This window comes from Bufo bufo, chromosome 3 (assembly GCF_905171765.1).
Source record: "Bufo bufo chromosome 3, aBufBuf1.1, whole genome shotgun sequence".
NCBI classification, from domain to species: Eukaryota; Metazoa; Chordata; class Amphibia; order Anura; family Bufonidae; genus Bufo; species Bufo bufo.
Window position 1 is genome coordinate 374,503,599 of NC_053391.1, and position 18,542 is coordinate 374,522,140.

The 18,542-nt window shown below is 43.1% G+C and overlaps 1 protein-coding gene across 2 annotated transcripts in view; it reads left to right on the top strand.

Moving 5' to 3' along the window:
* BRIP1 (BRCA1 interacting helicase 1) overlaps positions 1-18,542 on the top strand; it is a 357,704-nt gene that overhangs the window by 171,370 nt on the left and 167,792 nt on the right. For both annotated transcript variants that reach the window (XM_040424676.1, XM_040424677.1), the window contains one exon: positions 8,465-8,626. In XM_040424676.1, the coding sequence (XP_040280610.1) occupies positions 8,465-8,626 (162 nt within the window). The remainder of the gene's footprint in view (positions 1-8,464; positions 8,627-18,542) is intronic.

The following is an 18,542-nucleotide window of genomic DNA, read 5'->3' on the forward strand; positions in this document are numbered from 1 at the left end:
TACCAAAAAATTTAAAAAATTTGCAATTTTCTAAATTTCAATTTCTCTGCTTCTAAAACAGAAAGTGATACCTCATAAAATATTTATTACATAACATTCCCCATATGTCTACTTTATGTTGGCATCATTTTGGAAATGTTATTTTATTTTTTTAGGACGTTAGAAGGCTTAGAATTTTAGAAGCAATTCTTAAAATTTTTAAGAAAATTTCCAAAACCCACTTTTTAAGGACTAGTTCAGGTCTGAAGTCACTTTGTGGGGCTTACATAGTGGAAACCCCCCATAAATGACCCCATTGTAGAAACTACACCCCTCAAGTTATTTAAAACCAATTTTACAAACATTATTAACCCTTTAGGTGTTCCACAAGAATTAAAGGAAAATGGAGATTAAATTTCTAAATTTCACTTTTTTTGCAGATTTTCTATTTTATTACATTTTTTTCTTTAACACATTAAGGGTTAACAGCCAAACAAAACTCAATATTTATTACTCTGATTCTGCGGTTTACAGAAACACCCCACATGTGGTCGTAAACTGATGTAAGGGCGCACGGCAGGGCGCAGAAGGAAAGGAACACCGTATGGTTTTTGGAAGGCAGATTTTGCTGGATTGGTTTTCTGAACGCCATATGTTTTTTATTTTTCTACCGATCGTCTTGTGCAGGGGCTCATTTTTTGCAGAAAGAGTTGAGGTTTTTATTGATACCATTTTTGGGTACATAGGATTTTTTGATCATTCATTATTACACTTTATGGGACAAGGTGGCCCAAAAATTGGCTGTTTTGGAACATTTTTTTTTTTTTTTTTTTTACAGCGTTCATCTGACGGGTTAGGTCATGTGACAGTTTTATAGAGCAGATCATTACGGATGTGGCAATACCCAATATGTATACTTTTTCTTATTTATTTAAGTTTTACACAATAATAGCATTTCTGAAACCAAAAAAATGATGTTTTAGTGTCTCCATAGTCTGAGAGCCATAGCTTTTTTATTTTTTGGGCGATTGTCTTAAATATGGGCTCATTTTTTGCGGGATGAGGTAACGGTTTGATTGGTACTATTTTGGGGTATATTCGCCTTTTTTGATCGCTTGGTGTTGCACTTTTTGTGATGTAAGGTGACAAAAATGGCTTATTTTTTTACACCGTTTTTATTTTTTATGGTGTTTATTGGACGGGGTTGATGATGTGATATATTTATAGAGATGGTCGTTACGGACGCGGTGACACCTAATATGTGTGTTTTTTGTTTGTTTTTTTTTGTTTTTTTTATAGGAAAAGGAAATTTATTTTTTACATTTTTATTTATTTATTTTTACTTTTATTATTTTCTCTTTTTTTTTTATCAGTTCCCTCTTGGATCTTGAAGATCCAGTGGGGCTGATGGTTGTACTATACTTTGCAATGCTCTTGCATTGCAAAGTATAAGACAATCAGATGCCTGTAGGTGGCAGCACTGGACGCCTATACCATGGCAACCGGACGCCTTTGCAAAGCGTCCGGTTGCCATGGCAACCATCGGGCGCTGCGATCGCAGCAGCCCTGATGGTTGAGAGAGAGGGGGCCCCCTCCCTCTATTACCCCCATGGATTGGATGCTGCTACTGCGGCATCTATGGGGTTACAGCAGTGTCAGCATAGAGCTGACACACGCTGCTGATGGCGGCGGCTCAGGAATGGAGCCGCCGCCATCACACACACAAGGGGGACCGATCGGGGGCAGCGCTGGAAAGGGGGGAGGGGGGGCAGCATTTTACAAATTACAGATCGGGGCAGGAGGGGGCGGACCGCATGGGGGGGGGCAGGATAAGATGATGGACAAGAAGGGGGCACAGATCGGTGCAGGAGGGGGCGGACCGCATCGGGGGCAGGACATGAACAAGGAGGGGGCACAGATCGGGGGCTTCAGGACACATTACCGATTTCAAGCTCTGATCTGCAGAGCGCTGATCAGAGCCTGAAACCGGCATTTTAACACTGCAGCGATCCGATTGGTTAGTCTGCACAGACTAACCAATCGGATCGATTGCCGGCAAGGGGCCACTCTGATTGTTCCCTTGCCGGCATTACTGCACTGTATGCTGTCCGTGACAGCAGCAGGGCAGGGGCAGAAGCTTTAATCCAAGCGCTTTGCAGCGCTTGGATTAAAGAGCTGCCAGAACGTGTATATACGTGGTAGCTGCACGGGGTATGTGCAGCTATCACGTATATATATACAGATTGCAGTCGTGAAAGGGTTAAATTCTGCTGTGAATTTGCTGCAATTTTCACCTTGTATTGCAAAAGGATAAATTCACAGGAAAACTTCCCAAGGTAAATTCTATGTATTTAAAAATTGTACCACAGGTCAAGTTATGGTGCAGATTTTTTTTTTTTTTTTTTTAGCAGCATATGGATAAGAATTGGTAATTTCTTTTTTTTTTAAAACAAGTCTTTTTATTAACCGTTTGATAAATAATAAAATAATTTCTCACTCATATCATTGGGGGACACAGGACCGTGGGTATAGCTTGCTAGTGCCACTAGGAGTCGACACTAGGCTGAAAATTGATAGCTCCTCCCCTGCAGGCTATACCCCCTCAAGCCTGGAGAGATCACATCAGTTTTTACCTTAGTGTCGTAGGAGGCAGACCTCCCTGCTTAGCAGGGTGGCGCTCTTTCGATTTATTTTATTCTAAATTTTTTCATAGGTTTCCAGGATAGGGCACAGATTCGCATGGCGTCTCTGTCTCCCTGGGAGGCTGGCCGGTGTCAGTTGTCCCACTGCCCTGCCTCCCCCAAGAAGACAAAGTGGACCAGGGCAGCCTTGCTCCCCTGCTTCCCGGGCACAGTTCTATTGCATCCCCGGCTCATGGCGGCTCCATGCGTGGCTTTTTCCCGGCCTGATCTGCCGTCCCTCTCAGCGTCAGAGGGGGCGGAGCTTATTTTCCCGCCGCGGCACTGCGTGTACCTCCTTCCGTCTGCTGCAGGGTGAGACACAGGACCTGGGACCGCCATTTTTCTGGTAGGAGATCGCTACCCCCTCCAGCATAGAGATCTGTGCCACAATGTCTGATCCGGCGAATACCTTTTCTCAGGCACCCTGCAATACCACCTACTATGCCTGCACTTCATGCTCAGCAAAGTTCCTTCGTGGCCAGTCACTATCACTATGCTCTGCATGTCATGGGCCTGCACAGAGCCATCTCTCTATTTTACAGCAGCCCACAGAAGTGCAGGGCCATCCTAGCTGTGGGGAACCTGACTGGGCAAGACCTCTCTAAAATCTCCCATTCCACCCTTTGTTTGCTGGGTCGTTTGGTTGAGAAATCGCCATCGGTGCAGTCCACACCGTCGCAAGGCGCACAAACCAGAAGCAAGCTTCCTAGAGCAGGTCACCATTCCTCCTCTGCGCCTCCGCATCCCCTCCCCCTCCCGGTTCCCGATTACAGATGTCATCCCTCTTAGGTGACGCGCTATTGGAGGGTGAGATTTAGGATTCGGATACGGAGATGGACCTGGAGCAGTCTTCCCAGATTGCGTCCATGGTGGATTGGATAGTTTGGTTTCTACTATCCGTGACATCTTCCAGGTTCAGCAGGAATTTCCCTCCACCAGCCACCAGGGAGTGTCATTTTTGCGTTCAAGGCAGACCCCTAAGTCCTTCCCATTACACAACGACTTTTCTGTAGTTGTCGCAAAAGCTTGGGACCAGCCCATTCTACGCTTTATTGTTCCAAAGCGTTTGGACTTGCTCTATCCTTTTCCAGCTGATTGCGTGGAAAAATGGGCCTCACCTCTGAAGGTGGACCCACCGGTTGCTCGCCTGGCTAAGAACACGGCTATCCCGATGGCGGACTGCTCCTCTCTTCAGGACCCGGTAGAGAGGTGCATTGACTCGCTCTCTAAGTCGATCTTTGTGGCCAGTGGTTCAGCTTTACGGCCAATCGCATCTGCATGGGTAGCCAAGGCGGTCTCGGAGTGGGCCCTCCGTTTGAACCAAGACCTTGCGACTGATCTCCCCCTGCGGATCTTCAGTCATTGGCGGTACAAATTTCCCAAGCAGGGAAATATCTCTGTGAAGCGGCTCTGGATGCGGGGACGATGGTCGCCCGTTCCTCGGCTCTCGCGTTATCTATCCGCCGAGAGCTATGACTAAAAGTCTGAGCGGCAGATTCGTCCTCTAAATGCTCGCTTTCGAGGCTTCCTTTTGCCGGGTCTCGACTCTTTGGTGCCCGGCTGGATGAGATTATTTCGGAAGCAACGGGTGGGAAAAGCACCCATCTGCCTCAACCCAAGGGAAGCGTTCCTTTCGTCCTACAGTTCCATCCTCCCATTACCAGTCCTTTCGCCGGTTTTCAGGCACCCATCCGGCAGCCTCCTCTACGGCTAGACCATCCACTCAGGACCAGCGAAAGGGTCCGTCCTTTAAACCCCAGCCGGCCTACGGTCCGCTGGCTCAGCAGCCTCGTTCCGCTCAGCATGAAGGTGTGACCCCCCTCCCTCACAGGTGGGGGGGGGGTCATCTTCTGTTTCAGGAGATTTGGCGGACCCATATTTCGGATGCATGGGCACTCGAGGTCGTTACATCAGGTTACAAGATAGAGTTCAAGTCTATCCTGCCCAACCGTTTTTTCCTCTCTCAACCTCCCAGGGATCCAGTTCAGGCTGCCGCATTCTTTCAGGCAGTTCGTTCCCTTCTTTCACGGGAGGTGATAACTCCGGTACCCTTAGAGGAAAGGTTTATGGGTTTTTATTCAAACCTGTTCGTGGTTCCCAAGAAGGAGGGCGATGTCCGCTCAGTATTGGACCTCAAGATAGTGAACAGCTTCCTCCGCATTCAGCGATTCGCTTTGTGGTCGCTCCGTGGTTGCTTCGTTGGTACAGGGGGAATTTATGGCGTCCATAGACATCCAGGATGCCTACTTACACATCCCCATCGCAATTGTTCATCAACGTTTTCTTCGGTTTGCCATTCATTCGTGCCATTACCAGTTTGTCGCCCTGCCATTCGGCCTGGCGACAGCTCCGCGAGTGTTCACAAAGGTACTCGCTCCCCTTCTGGGCCTTCTGTGATCCAGGGGCATTACTCTTCTCCCATATCTGGACGACATCTTGATCAAGGCTCCTACGGTCTCTCAATGCGAGGAGAGTCTTCGGATCACTTTGAGCACACTATCACGCTTCGGATGGATAGTCAATCAGTGGAAGTCCTTCCTGTCTCCCGCCACTCAGGTCAGGTTTCTCGGCATGATATTAGATTCAGGTGCAGCCGTGGTGCGCCTCCCACTGAACAAGAGACTGGACATTCAGAGGTCGGTGCGTCTGCTACTCCAGCGCTGCAGTACGCAATTGTATGCAGGTCCTGGACGTGATGGTGGCCTCCTTCGAGGCCATACCTTTCGCTCAATTCCACACCAGATGTTTTCAGCGGGCCATTGTGTCATCCTGGGACAAATCTCCAGACTCTCTAGATTGCAGGATTCATCTGTCTCGGCAAGCACGTGCAGCTCTCAGTTGGTGGACCGCAATTGCGCACCTGACTACGGGGAAATCCTTCCTTCCAGTGACATGGACGATCATTACAACCGACGCCAGCCTCCACGGTTGGGTCGGGGTCTTCACCACACGGACGGTCCAGGGCGTCTCTATCGGAGTCCAAACTGCCCATCAACATCTTGGAACTCTGGGCCATCTATCTGTCCCTTCACCATTGGAATCCCCTTCTGCAGGGTCGTCCGATCAGAGTACAATCGGACAATGCCACGGCTGTGGCTTTTATCAACCACCAAGGGGGGATTCACAGCCTTGCGGTGATGCAGGAGTCTGTGAAGATTCTACAGTGGGCGGTTTCCCATGTTACGGTGATTTCGGCAGTCTACATTCCAGGAGTGGACAATTGAACGGCAGACTTTCTCAGCCGGACAACGGTGGACCCGGGGGAGTGGTCTCTCCATCCGGAGGTGTTCGAGGCTCTCTGTCTCTGGTGGGGACGACCGAAAGTGGACTTGATGGCATCCAGACTCAATCACAAGCTCCCATGCTTCTTGTCTTGCGCAAGAGATCCAGCGGCGTATGACGTAGACGCTCTCGTGGCACCATGGGACAGCTTCTCGTTCCTTTATGTGTTCCCACCCTTACCACTCCTGCTTCGGATCCTGCACAGAATCAGGATGGAGGGAATCCAGACAATCCTGATCGCCCCAGACTGGCCTCGACGAACTTAGTACTCAGAGCTTATTCTTCTTCTGGGGGATGCTCCATGGCCTCTTCTGCTCAGAGCCGACCTGCTCTCCCAGGGCCCAGTCTTCCATCAGAGTTTAGATACGCTACGTTTAACAGAGTGGCTGTTGAAACCTTTCTGTTGAAACAGAGGGGTTTTTCTGATGCGGTCATTCGAACTGTGACTACAGCCAGGAAGCCCTCCTCTTACAGGATTTACTATCGGACCTGGAAGTCCTTCCTGCGCATCTGTGAGGAACGCGGTCTTCCTCCCAGGAGGTTCTCCCTTCCTGCGGTACTGGCGTTTCTTCAGTCCGGATTGGAACTGGGTATGGCTCTTAGCTCCCTGAAAGGGCAGGTCTCAGCCCTATCCATTTTTTTCCAGCGTACACTGGCCGTCTTAGGTCCGATCAAGACCTTTATACAAGGGGTATCTCACACCGTGCCTCCCTATCGGCCGTCTTCGCACTCTTGGGACCTGAACCTAGTTCTAGGTTCGCTCCAGGCCGCTCCATTCGAACCTCTGAGAGAGGTCTCCCTTTGTTTGCTTTCCTGGAAAGTGGCGTGTTTGGTGGCCATTAAATCTATTCGAAGAGTTTCGGAACTGGCAGCTCTTTCCTGAAAGGAGCCCTTCTTGGTGTTCCATCAAGACAAGGTGGTACTCCGTCCATGGCCGTCTTTTCTACCACAGGTATTTTCCGCATTTCACGTTAACGAGGACATTGTTCTACTCTCCTTTTGCCCTAAGCCTTCTCATCCGCGGGAGGTTGCTCTCCATCGTCTGGATGTGGTGCGGGCTTTGAAGATATACCTGTCTGTTGTGGCCCCTTTTAGGCGCACGGATGCTCTGTTTGTGATATTGGAAGGTCCTCGTAGAGGTTTGGCGGCTTCCAAGGTCACGATTGCCCGGTGGATTCGGTCGGCCATTGTCGAGGCCTATCGCCCAGGATCACGGCTCACTCTACCAGAGCGGTCGGGGCTTCTTGGTCTCACCTCCACCACGCTTCTGCGTCTCAGTTGTGTAAGGCGGCGACTTGCTTCTCACTTCACACATTCACAAATTTTTACCGAGTGCATTCTTTAGCCTTGGCGGATGCTGCTCTCGGCCGTAGAGTCTTGCAGGCCGCAGTGTAGTGACTTCCATGAGGGAGCTTCTTTCGGAAGATTTGTTTTTCCCTCCCCGGGGACTGCTTTAGGACATCCCACGGTCCTGTGTCCCCCAATGATATGAGCAAGAAAAATCTCTTTCTCGCTTTATTCATTGGGGGACACAGCACCTACCCAATGTTCTTTGTATGGCAAGTGGGGTCAATGTTTTGCCAGTTGGGACCTTGTTTTTGGTTCGGTCTTATGGCAGTGTGCAGTTCCTGTTGATTTTCAGTTTAATTCTGCTTCTCCTACTGCTGGAACACAAACTGATGTGATCTCTTCAGGCTGGAGGGGGTATAGCCTGCAGGGGAGGAGCTATCCGTTTTCAGCCTAGTGTCGCCTCCTAGTGGCGGCAGCAGCAAGCTATACCCACGGTCCTGTGTCCCCCAATGAATAAAGCGAGAAAGAGATTTTACAGGTGAGTTCACAAAATCTCGTTTTGTAAAATATCAAAAATTTCATTAAAAAAACAGCTTATTCTCCTCAGTGGAATTGTGCACGGAAAATATTCAGCATATACAGTATCAGCAAAGAAGATGATATTTTAAAATAAATAAAAAAATCTTATCCACACACTGTGGAAAATATCAGCAACGGAATTCACAAATAACATTACATGTTACTCTGTTGAATTTGCCCTTTGCAGCACAGAGGTTTGATCTGCAGAGTTTGCGCTATGAATACTGCAACAAAATCCACAGCACATGCACAGTGATGATTTCTACAGCATACCCATCTTGTGGACATATCTCTAGACCCACTTTTTGGGAAAGTAAAAATCATGCTAGAGATGGTGCCCATCATTGTAAGATGGGCCCAGTGGCATACGACCTCCCTCGTATCTTTAGTGATTAGGCAGATCTTTTGTAAAAGGAATTAACAAGACTTCCTGCAAATCAAATATTAACTCCCCTATCTATGGACCACCATGTGAATAACAAATAAACCCTCCAACTTCTACCCTAGACTACCTTTGAAGGTGGCATTACTCTAGATCACCAGCAAGTATCAATGATAATCACTCCGAAAGTAGAAAAATTACTTATAATGTTCCCTTAATTAAAATACCATTTTTTGTTTGCTGCTTTTATAATGAAACATTTGTATTACAGGTATGGGTTGGGACAGTTGGTGCTGGTCCAAAAGGTCGTAAACTTTGTGCAACATTTCAGCATACAGAGACCTTCGATTTTCAGGATGAAATTGGTGCCGTTTTACTATCAGTGTGCCAGACAATGAGCCATGGAGTTCTTTGCTTCCTGCCTTCCTATAAGGTAAACACAACTTCTTACATGTCTAGGGGCCCTGACAATCACTAAAACAGGGGCCCATGTGCCCCATTTGAATCAAGTGGCAGACTCGCTTGCATGTCCGTCGCTCTATTCAACTCTATGCACTGCCGGACAAAGCCTAGTACAAAGAACTTCGTTTTCTACGGCAGACCCTTAGGCCCCTTGCAGACGAGCGTTCTTTCCGCAGCGAGTCCGCATTGCAGCACCCAGCCTGACCTCCCAGCAAGGACAGGATTCACATAGCATTATATTGATTTATGATGCTATGTAACCCTTACAGTTCCAGAATGTATTGGATAACACTGACACTCGCCATTTTCTGTATGTGTAAATACAGCTTACTTAAAGGGGCTGGCCACTTTCTGGTTACTGTTGACCAATATGTTTGTAAGATGTCTTTATGGCATTTTTTAACCTCTTCTATCCCAGGCGATTTTTCTTTTTTTGTGTTTTAGTTTTTCATTCCATGCCTTCCCAGAGCCATAACTGTTTTATTTTTTTCATTCACCTAGCCGTATGAGAGCTTGTTTTTGCGGGACAAGTTGTACTTTCTAATGGCACCACTTAATATTACATATGATGTAGTGGGAAGCTGTAAAAAAATTCCAAATGGAGTGAAACTTAAAAAAACGCAATTCTCCCACAGTTTTTGGGATTTTGCTTTTATGGCATTTCATAAGTGATAAAACTGACCTGTTACTTTAATCTTCCAGGTCAGTACGTTTATGGCGATGCTGCATTTGTTTTACCTGCTTTTTAAGACTGAAAAAAAAAAGAAAACCTTGAAATTGTTTTTTGTTTTTTTTTCATTGCCACATTTTGACCCTTTTTAGAGAGGTGAAATGACAAAAGAAATGGTAGATTGGCCATTTATTTTTATTTTTTTCTGTTACGCTGTTCACCATATGGGAGAAATATTTTTTAATAGAAGGGGCATTTTCGTACGCAGCGATGACCATTTTTTTTTTTTGTTAATGTATTATTTTTTTTTATTCTGGGGAAAAGGGGTGATTTGAATTTTTCTATTTTTATTTTTTATTTTTAAAACTTAAAATGTATTATTATTTTTTCTTTCTTTTAGACCCCCAAGGGCTTAACATCATGCAATCCTTAGATTGCCAATTCTATATATCAATTGAAATAAATCCATTGATATATAGAACAGTCAGTATATTCCAGTGGTCCCTATCAGACAACCGAGTGTCACGCTGCGGACTCGCAGCGCATCACCTGTCCTGAACTTCTAGCACTGCCGCATAGCATTATATTGATTTATGATGCTATGTAACCATAATGTTTTGGAATGTATTGTATAACACTGACAGGATTATTTTAAGGGTTACATAGCATCATAAATCAATATAATGCTATGCGACCCGTCAGTGGTGGAAGTTCAGGACGGGAGCTGCACTGCGAGTTCGCAGCGTGACACTCGCTCGTCTGAGAGGGGCCAATGTAGTGCTGCCACCTGCTGTCCTACATTGGAATATTCCTATGAAAAGCAACAGAGCCTCAGCAGGCCCCGGGGGAGCTGTTCCAGGCCCGGAAGCACAGTGTTTCCCGTTTTTGTGATCTCAGATGCCGTGGTCACATTTGACTGTGGCATGTTAGGGGTTAAATGCATGCGATCGTCATTACCGCTGATTGCATGCATTATCATTGGATGCTATGGTGCCCGCTGCGCTTGTGAGCAGGCACCATCTTTTAAGACCCGACTTCCGCTGTACTATTACGACGGAGGTTGGGAAAGGGTTAATATAATCTTTGTTGATATTCTGAGCCATTTTCTATATTTCATAAGGTGTGCCCCTTTGTTTGTCAAGTCTTTTGTGCTGTCCACACAGAGGTCCTGTCCATAAAATGGCTTCTGTTGGAGGGTCATGTGACCAGGCAGTTCACTCAGTCTCCTCTATTTGAATACACTGCACTTGTACTGTTGGGAATTTAGTGCAGGTGCAGTGTGTTTGAGTGGATGAGACTGAGTTATGTGTCTGGTCACATGACCCTCCATCAACGGCCATCTTATGGACAGGACCTCTATGCAACAGCTCAAAATATCAACAAAGGCTATATTACTAAGTGCCATATAATCATCTTAACATATTGGTCACAAGTAGGCAGTAAGAGGGTACATTCAACAACTTATGTTGGAGATCTGCATTTTTCCAAAGGAGTGGGCTTAATGAGCACATCTCTCGCTATAGATTTTAATAAATTAAAAATTGCAAAAGCTTTGATTACATTTTGCAGTGCCATAGAGTGGCCACAAGATGGCATCACAGACCGCAAAATCCTACTTTTATTCAGCTCTTGTTTTCTGGTTTTTGCTCTCGATACAGAAGAATAATTACAACTGACGATAACAGGCATGCCACTCTCCTTCCATGTCTTCTCAATACTTAATAAATATGCTGTGATATTCAGAATTATACATAAAGATAGATGATGTATGCCAAGCAAATTTGTAAGAATTTTAATATTTCGTATGAGACATTTATTCCTTTTGAGCACGTGCGGTCACTGGGGGGCTTTATCAAACTGGTGTAAAGAAAAATTGGTTTAGTTGCCTATGGCAACCAATCAGATTCCACCTTTCATTTTTTCAGAGCTCCTATGGAAAATGAAAGGTGTAATCTGATTGGTTGCTATGGGCAACTAATCCAGTTTTCCTTACACCAGTTTCATAAGGCTCCCCCATCGACTTTAAAAGGGTAATCCAAGTCTACAATATCGATTCCCCTTTAGATTGGCAGGGGTGTCAGACTTATATACGGCATAGGCCATATTTCATGGTATATATTGAATGTATTCTGATGCTAGAACTGCCCCTTGTGTACGGAGTCCCCTGTTATCAGCTGGGATATTCAGCTATTGTTTCTGGGGTTGCTTCTGTTTGAGAAAGAGTTGAAACAACCTCTTTTTTTTTTATTGCCTCTTTCTTCATAACCAGTTGAATTTGTGACATCCTTTCAGCCCCTAGTTTTAGTGTTGTGAATGCACAGTGGTTTCTAAGATTTAACCCCTTAAGGTTGTAGCCTGGTCTGAGCTTTACATCTTTACTCTTCATCTCTGCATTCTGTAAAAAATTTTTTTTAAACGAGATGAGTTATAGTTTTTAATGGCACCAGTAAGTGTACTGAATAAGTTTGGAAGAAAAACAGCAATTCCAGCATAGGTTTAGTCAGTTTTCCAACATACATTTTAAAAAATATTTTAAGTATAACAGATTTGTATTTTTTGTTTGATTACTTTTGAATAATTAACACCCTTAAAAATAAAGATTTTCTTTTAGAGCTGTGGTGGTGTTTTTTTTTTGTTTTGTTCTGGACCACTAAAAGTTTTCAAATGTACCTTTGATTACTTTATATTAAAGTAGACTTTGATTACTTTATATTACATTTTTTGGGGAGCATGATGAACAAAAAACAGTTGCTTTTTGTCTTTTTATTTACGGTGTTTAATGAACAATAATATATTTAATATATTCGTTTTATAGTATGGGTCATTATTGCTTCAGCAAGACCAAATATGTATAGGGTTTTTGAAAATTATTTTAACCTTTTTCAAAAAAACAAACATTGTTTAAAGGGGTTTTCCAGGAATTAAGAAAACGAAAATACGTAAATATTGCTTTATTATAAATATATTCCCAAATACCTTTCATTAGTTATAATGGCTCGTTTTCTCTGGGGAGCAATCATCAGGGGAAATAAAATGGCTGCCGTCCTATTAGTACACACAAAACCTGTCCTAATCACACAGCAGCACAAGTTACTTCACAACACTGAGCTAAAGAGCTGCCTCATCCTCCTCTCTACTCTGCTTGTCAGGGATTATGATCCTGAATACAGATGATAAGATCTTCAGCTGAATCTCTGTAGGAATGGAGTTCATGTGGAGACATGAAGTACAGAGAGGAGGTGGGGATGTGGCTGTGACCTGCTGTGTGACTAGGACAGGTTTTGTGTGTAATAATAGGATGGCGGCCATTTTATTTCTCCTAATGATTGCTCCCCAGAGAATCATTCCCAGACAACCCCTTTAAGAGAGTTTTTATTTGAATTTATTTTTATTTTCTTTACTCTTTATTAAAAAAAAATCTTATATTTTTTTGTTCCTACTAGAGTACTTTAGAAATCTACTGCAAAACTCTTGTCATACTATAAGTGACACCGACTGGGCATGACATGGCCACTGTTTTTTAGCATGCCTCAACCATACATTTGCAGTGTGCAATGTGCGGGTCTGGGTTTCCGAGTCTATTACTGAGCAGGATATCACAGGTGTGGTTTTGAGGCAGGTGAGCAAAAGTATTTAAGGTGTGTGTAGCTCTGTAGGGACCTGTCACCATGAAATGCAGGCAGCATCTTATAGAGCAGGAGGAACAGAGCAGATTGATATATAGTCCTGTGTAAAATAGACTCTGTAAAACTTGTAATATACAGATGTAAATCTATGTTCATCCTAGTTTAGGAGTCAAGTGGGTGGTCCGAATTCATGATTAACAGCTATCTCTGTATACATTCTTATAAAGGGAAGTCTGTCAGTCATTGACTAAGGTGACCCACTGGACCCCCAGGCCAGAATAAGCAGAGATTCACATTCATATGTTACAAGTTATACAGAATCTCTTCCCATAAAACTATATATCAATCTGCTCTGCTCCTCCTGCTCTATAACAAGCTGCCAGTAAATTGGACTGCATTTTCATGGTACAGTTACTCCTTAAAGGGGTTATCCAGGATTTTTATATTGATGGCCTATCCTTGGGAGAGGTCATCGATATCAGCTCGGTGAGGGTCCGACTCCCAGAGCCCTCATCAATCACTACTCTGTTCACTGTGTAGTGGATACAGCTGGGTACAGTGGTCAGGGCTGTGTAGTTTCAGTGCTTATTTCCAGAACTACTGTTCAGCAGTTGATCGGTGGAGGGTGCTGGAAGTCTGCCACTCGCCAATCTGAAATTGATGACGTTTTAAGTATTGGCTTGGTGAACCCCCTTTAACCGAGAACATCTTATCTCAGATTGGAATTGATTCACCTAGTGGTCTTCAGAAACATTACTGTGCTGTGGCAGCTGTAGAGTAGTTTGATGGTTTCTTGTGGTTGCAGTGAGATGTCTACAATTGCGACTCATTAATCTGAAACACCAGTACTGAAGCTGGACCACAAGTTCAGGTTCTGGACCGTTCAGTAGATGGAAATAAAAGTTTAATTGTCACCTTGTACATGTGATGAAAAAGGAATAGTCTGCTGTCGTTTGCCTGTTGTCTACCAGTGCTCAGGGACACACAGGATGGGGTGCAGGTTTTACTAATGGTGGAAGTTATTGCTTTACAGTCATAATTAGAAGTCAAGAAATTGATTGGGAGTGGAGGTAAAGTATGAGGGAGTTAAGAAGGGTTGGGAGGGCTACTATACTTCAGGGATTGGTTGTATGTAGACATTCGATGGCAGTCCATTTGTATGGTGACTTGGTGGTAAAGTCATTTAAGCAGATGTGGATGATTGCATCTTATGGGAGATGACATAAGGTAGTTAGATGCAGATGGTGTTAGGGAGAAATTGGGAGAAGGTGACTGAATTTGGCATAGCACAGGGAGTAAACAAATTTGTAAAGCCTCTAGATTGAATAAATGAAGGCATAGATAAAAGAGGGTGTTCCTGGACAACCTTCTCTATACTTATTTCATAAGGGAGAAAATTTGGACCTCTCTTTACAGAAGAGATAGATTTAGTTACATCCTGCTCAGTGTCACTATCGTTCTACAGACGAATGCCTCAGTTTACTCTATGCGTTACTACTATACTGTAATAGGACTCTGCTCTACGACATTGGTACAGAGATTGTTTGTATGTAAGCATAAATTTGGTGAGACCACGAGTTCAGGATTCTAGCCAGACTGATGAATGCTGTGCTGATTTCAAAATCCTCCACATAGTCATTATTGCCTCTGATTACGTGTGGAAAAGCCACAGATTAGCTCTTACAATACTGACTCATTACATCATATCCAAAATCCATATATTTCTGTAGAAGGCTGCCACTATAGGGAGCTTACCTTCATAGGCTCACTGAGAAGGGCAGTGGAAGTGACTAGCAGTGCCCCCTAACTTTGGTTCTGAAAGACTCTACTCTGCCATTATTTAAAGCATCATTTGTCCGAATCAGTATCTTTCAATTTTAATTCAGATACTGTATTATGCCTTACATTTATGCAACAGCAAATTTTTACATATAAAATAACCATTATGTGAAAACATGTACAGTGTTTTAGGTGTTTCAGGCCTAAGGTATTTTAGGTCTTTAGAATGAGACATAATTAAGCCTTTATAGTCCATTTTTGTTATCATGGACCATTAGGTTTCTTAGGGTCCATTCACACGTCCGTAAAATGGGTCCGCATCCGTTCCGCAATTTTGCGCAACAGGTGCGGACCCATTCATTTTCAATGGGGCTGGAATGTGCTGTCCGCATCTGCATTTGCGGATCCACACTTCCGATCCGCAAAAAAATTTAACATGTCCGCAATTGCAGACAAGAAAAGGCATTTTCTATGAAAGTGTCGGCGATGTGCGGTCTTCAAAATTGCCGGAGACCGTGTTTTGCAGATCCGCAATTTGCTGTGGGCCCCATTGCTACAGCGCAAGGAATCCATAATCTGTACACTGCTGAGAAGTCAGAGATGTGCGAATATATTGTATTTAAAGCATAGTAGAAATTAGGACTTTGGGTGCCTATTTCTTTATTAAAAAGGAAAAATTGTTAATAAAGTATATTAGAAAAAGGATTTTTAGGGCATTTAAAAAAAAAGTTGAATAAAAATTGAGTTACTGTTTAAACCTATGGTGTATGTATGCGCTGAAGGACCTGGCTCATTCAACATATGGAAACTTTACCCCCACTAATGTGATTATGTTAGTAGGTACACATAGAAACATAGAATGTGTCGGCAGATAAGAACCATTTGGCCCATCTAGTCTGCCCAATATACTGAATACTATGAATAGCCCCTGGCCCTATCTTATATGAAGGATGGCCTTATGCCTATCCCATGCATGCTTAAACTCCTTCACTGTATTTGCAGCTACCACTTCTGCAGGAAGGCTATTCCATGCATCCACTACTCTCTCAGTAAAGTAATACTTCCTGATATTACTTTTAATCCTTTGCCCCTCTAATTTAAAACTATGTCCTCTTGTAGCAGTTTTTCTTCTTTGAAATATTCTCTCCTCTTTTACCGTGTTGATTCACTTTATGTATTTAAAAGTTTCTATCATATCCCCTCTGTCTCGTCTTTCTTCCAAGCTATACATGTTAAGGTCCTTTAATCTTTCCTGGTAAGTTTTATCCTGCAATCCATGTACTAGTTTAGTAGCTCTTCTCTGATCTCTCTCCAAAGTATCAATATCCTTCTGGAGATATGGTCTCCAGTACTGTGCACAATACTCCAAATGAGGTCTCACTAGTACTCTGTAGAGCGGCATGAGCACCTCCCTCTTTCTACTGGTAATGCCTCTCCCTATACACCCAAGCATTCTGCTAGCATTTCCTGCTGCTCTATGACATTGTCTGACTACCTTTAAGTCTTCTGAAATAATGACCCCTAAACCCCTTTCCTCAGATACTGAGGTTAGGACTGTATCACTGATTTTATATTCTGCTCTTGGGTTTTTACGCCCCAGGTGCATTATCTTGCACTTATCAACATTAAATTTTAGTTGCCAGATTTTTGACCATTCCTCTAGTTTTCCTAAATCCTTTTCCATTTGGTGTATCCCTCCAGGAACATCAACCCTGTTACAACTCTTTGTGTCATCAGCAAAAAGACACACCTTACCATCGAGGCCTTCTGCAATTTCGCTGATAAAGATATTAAACAATATGGGTCCCAGAACAGATCCCTGAGGTACCCCACTGGTAACAAGACCATGGTCTGAATATACCCCATTGACTACAACCCTCTGTTGTCTGTCCCTCAGCCACTGCCGAATCCATTCAACAATATGGGAGTCCAAGCACAAAGACTGCAGTTTATTGATAAGCCTTCTATGTGGGACAGTATCAAAAGCCTTACTAAAGTCTAGATAAGCGATGTCTACTGCACCTCCGCTATCTATTATTTTAGTCACCCAATCAAAAAAATCTATACGATTAGTTTGACATGATCTCCCTGAAGTAGACCCACACTGTTTTTCATCTTTCAATCCATGGGATTTTAGATGTTCCACAGTCCTCTCCTTAAGTATGGTTTCCATTAATTTCCCCACTATTGATGTCAGGCTTACTGGCCCATAGTTGCTATATTTCTCCCTACTACCTTTCTTGTGAATGGGCACAACATTTGCTAATTTCCAATCTTCTGGGACGACTCCTGTTACCAGTGATTGGTTAAATAAATCTGTTAATGGTTTTGCTAGTTCACCGCTAAGCTCTTTTAATAGCTTTGGGTGTATCCCATCAGGCCCCTGTGACTTATTTGTATTAATTTTAGAAAGCTGACTTAGAACCTCTTCATCTGTAAAGACACATGCATCAAAAGATTCATTAGTCTTTCTTCCTAACTGAGGTCCTTTTCCTTTGTAAAAACTGAACAGAAGTATTCATTGAGGCAGTCAGCTAGTTCTTTATCTTCTTCCATATACCTTCCTTCTTTTGTTTTTAATTTGGTAATTCCTTGTTTTAGTTTCCTTTTTCAATTATGTATCTGAAGAATGCCTTATCGCCTTTTTTCACTGACTGAGCTAATTTCTCTTCTGCCTGTGCTTTAGAAGCTCTTATAACTTGTTTGGCCTCTCTCTGCCTAATCTTATAAATTTGCCTGTCACCCTCATTTTTTTTTTTTATAATTACTAAATGCTATCTTTTTGTTTTTAATGATTTTGGCCACTTCTGCTGAGTACCACTGTGGTCTCTTCCTTTTTTTGCTTTTACTGACAAGCCTAATACAATTTTCTGTTGCCTTCAATAGTGCCACTTTTAAGTAGTCCCATTTCTCCTGGACTCCAATGAAACTGTTCCAGTCTGATAGGGACTCGTATACCACTAATCTAATTTTAGAAAAGTCAGTTTTTCTAAAATCAAAAACTTTAGTTTTTGTGTGGTGTGACTCAGTCACTGTATTTATAGTAAACCACACTGACTGGTGATCACTAGATCCCAAGCTTTCCCCTACAGTAATATCAGATACCAAATTCCCATTTGTGAATACTAAATTTAGAATGGCCTCCTTCCGGTTTGGCTCCTCAACTACTTGCTGTAGAGATAATCCCAGTAGGGAATTTAGAATATCTGTACTCCTGGCAGAACTAGCTATTTTGGTTTTCCAGTTTACATCAGGAAGATTAAAGTCTCCCATAATGATAACTTCCCCTTTCAATGTCATTTTAGCTATTTCCTTAACTAGGTATGCAATCCTCTGTACTTCTTCAATAGTAAATCTAGTTACATTCTTATATGTGTAAGGAGTTGTACAGGGTTATAAAAAATGGCTGCTCTCTTTCAGAAGCCACTTGTGAAGAAATGTGTTGCTGTTATTAGAAGAAAGCAGCTATGTTTTTCTAACTTTTTGCAACTCGTCCAATGCTACAAGAATGAATGAGAAAAGTAGATGTTCAGCTCTCATTATACTAAGCTCTTAGCACAGATGTTGTCACGTTGGCTGTCGCAATGCAGCAGCCAGAACTATTTTTATGTAAAATATTTATGTTAAAAGGAAAGGATACATTTTTATGTAAATTTCAATTTTTCAATGGGTATTAAGGTATAAAATACTGTATATCAGCTTTCACGTAGCCGAATGCAACATTAACAAAACAATTTAATCACATTGAGCGTAAAAAAAAGCTATATATCTATTGTGAATTGAAGCAACCTCAAGGAAATAGTTGGGTGCAG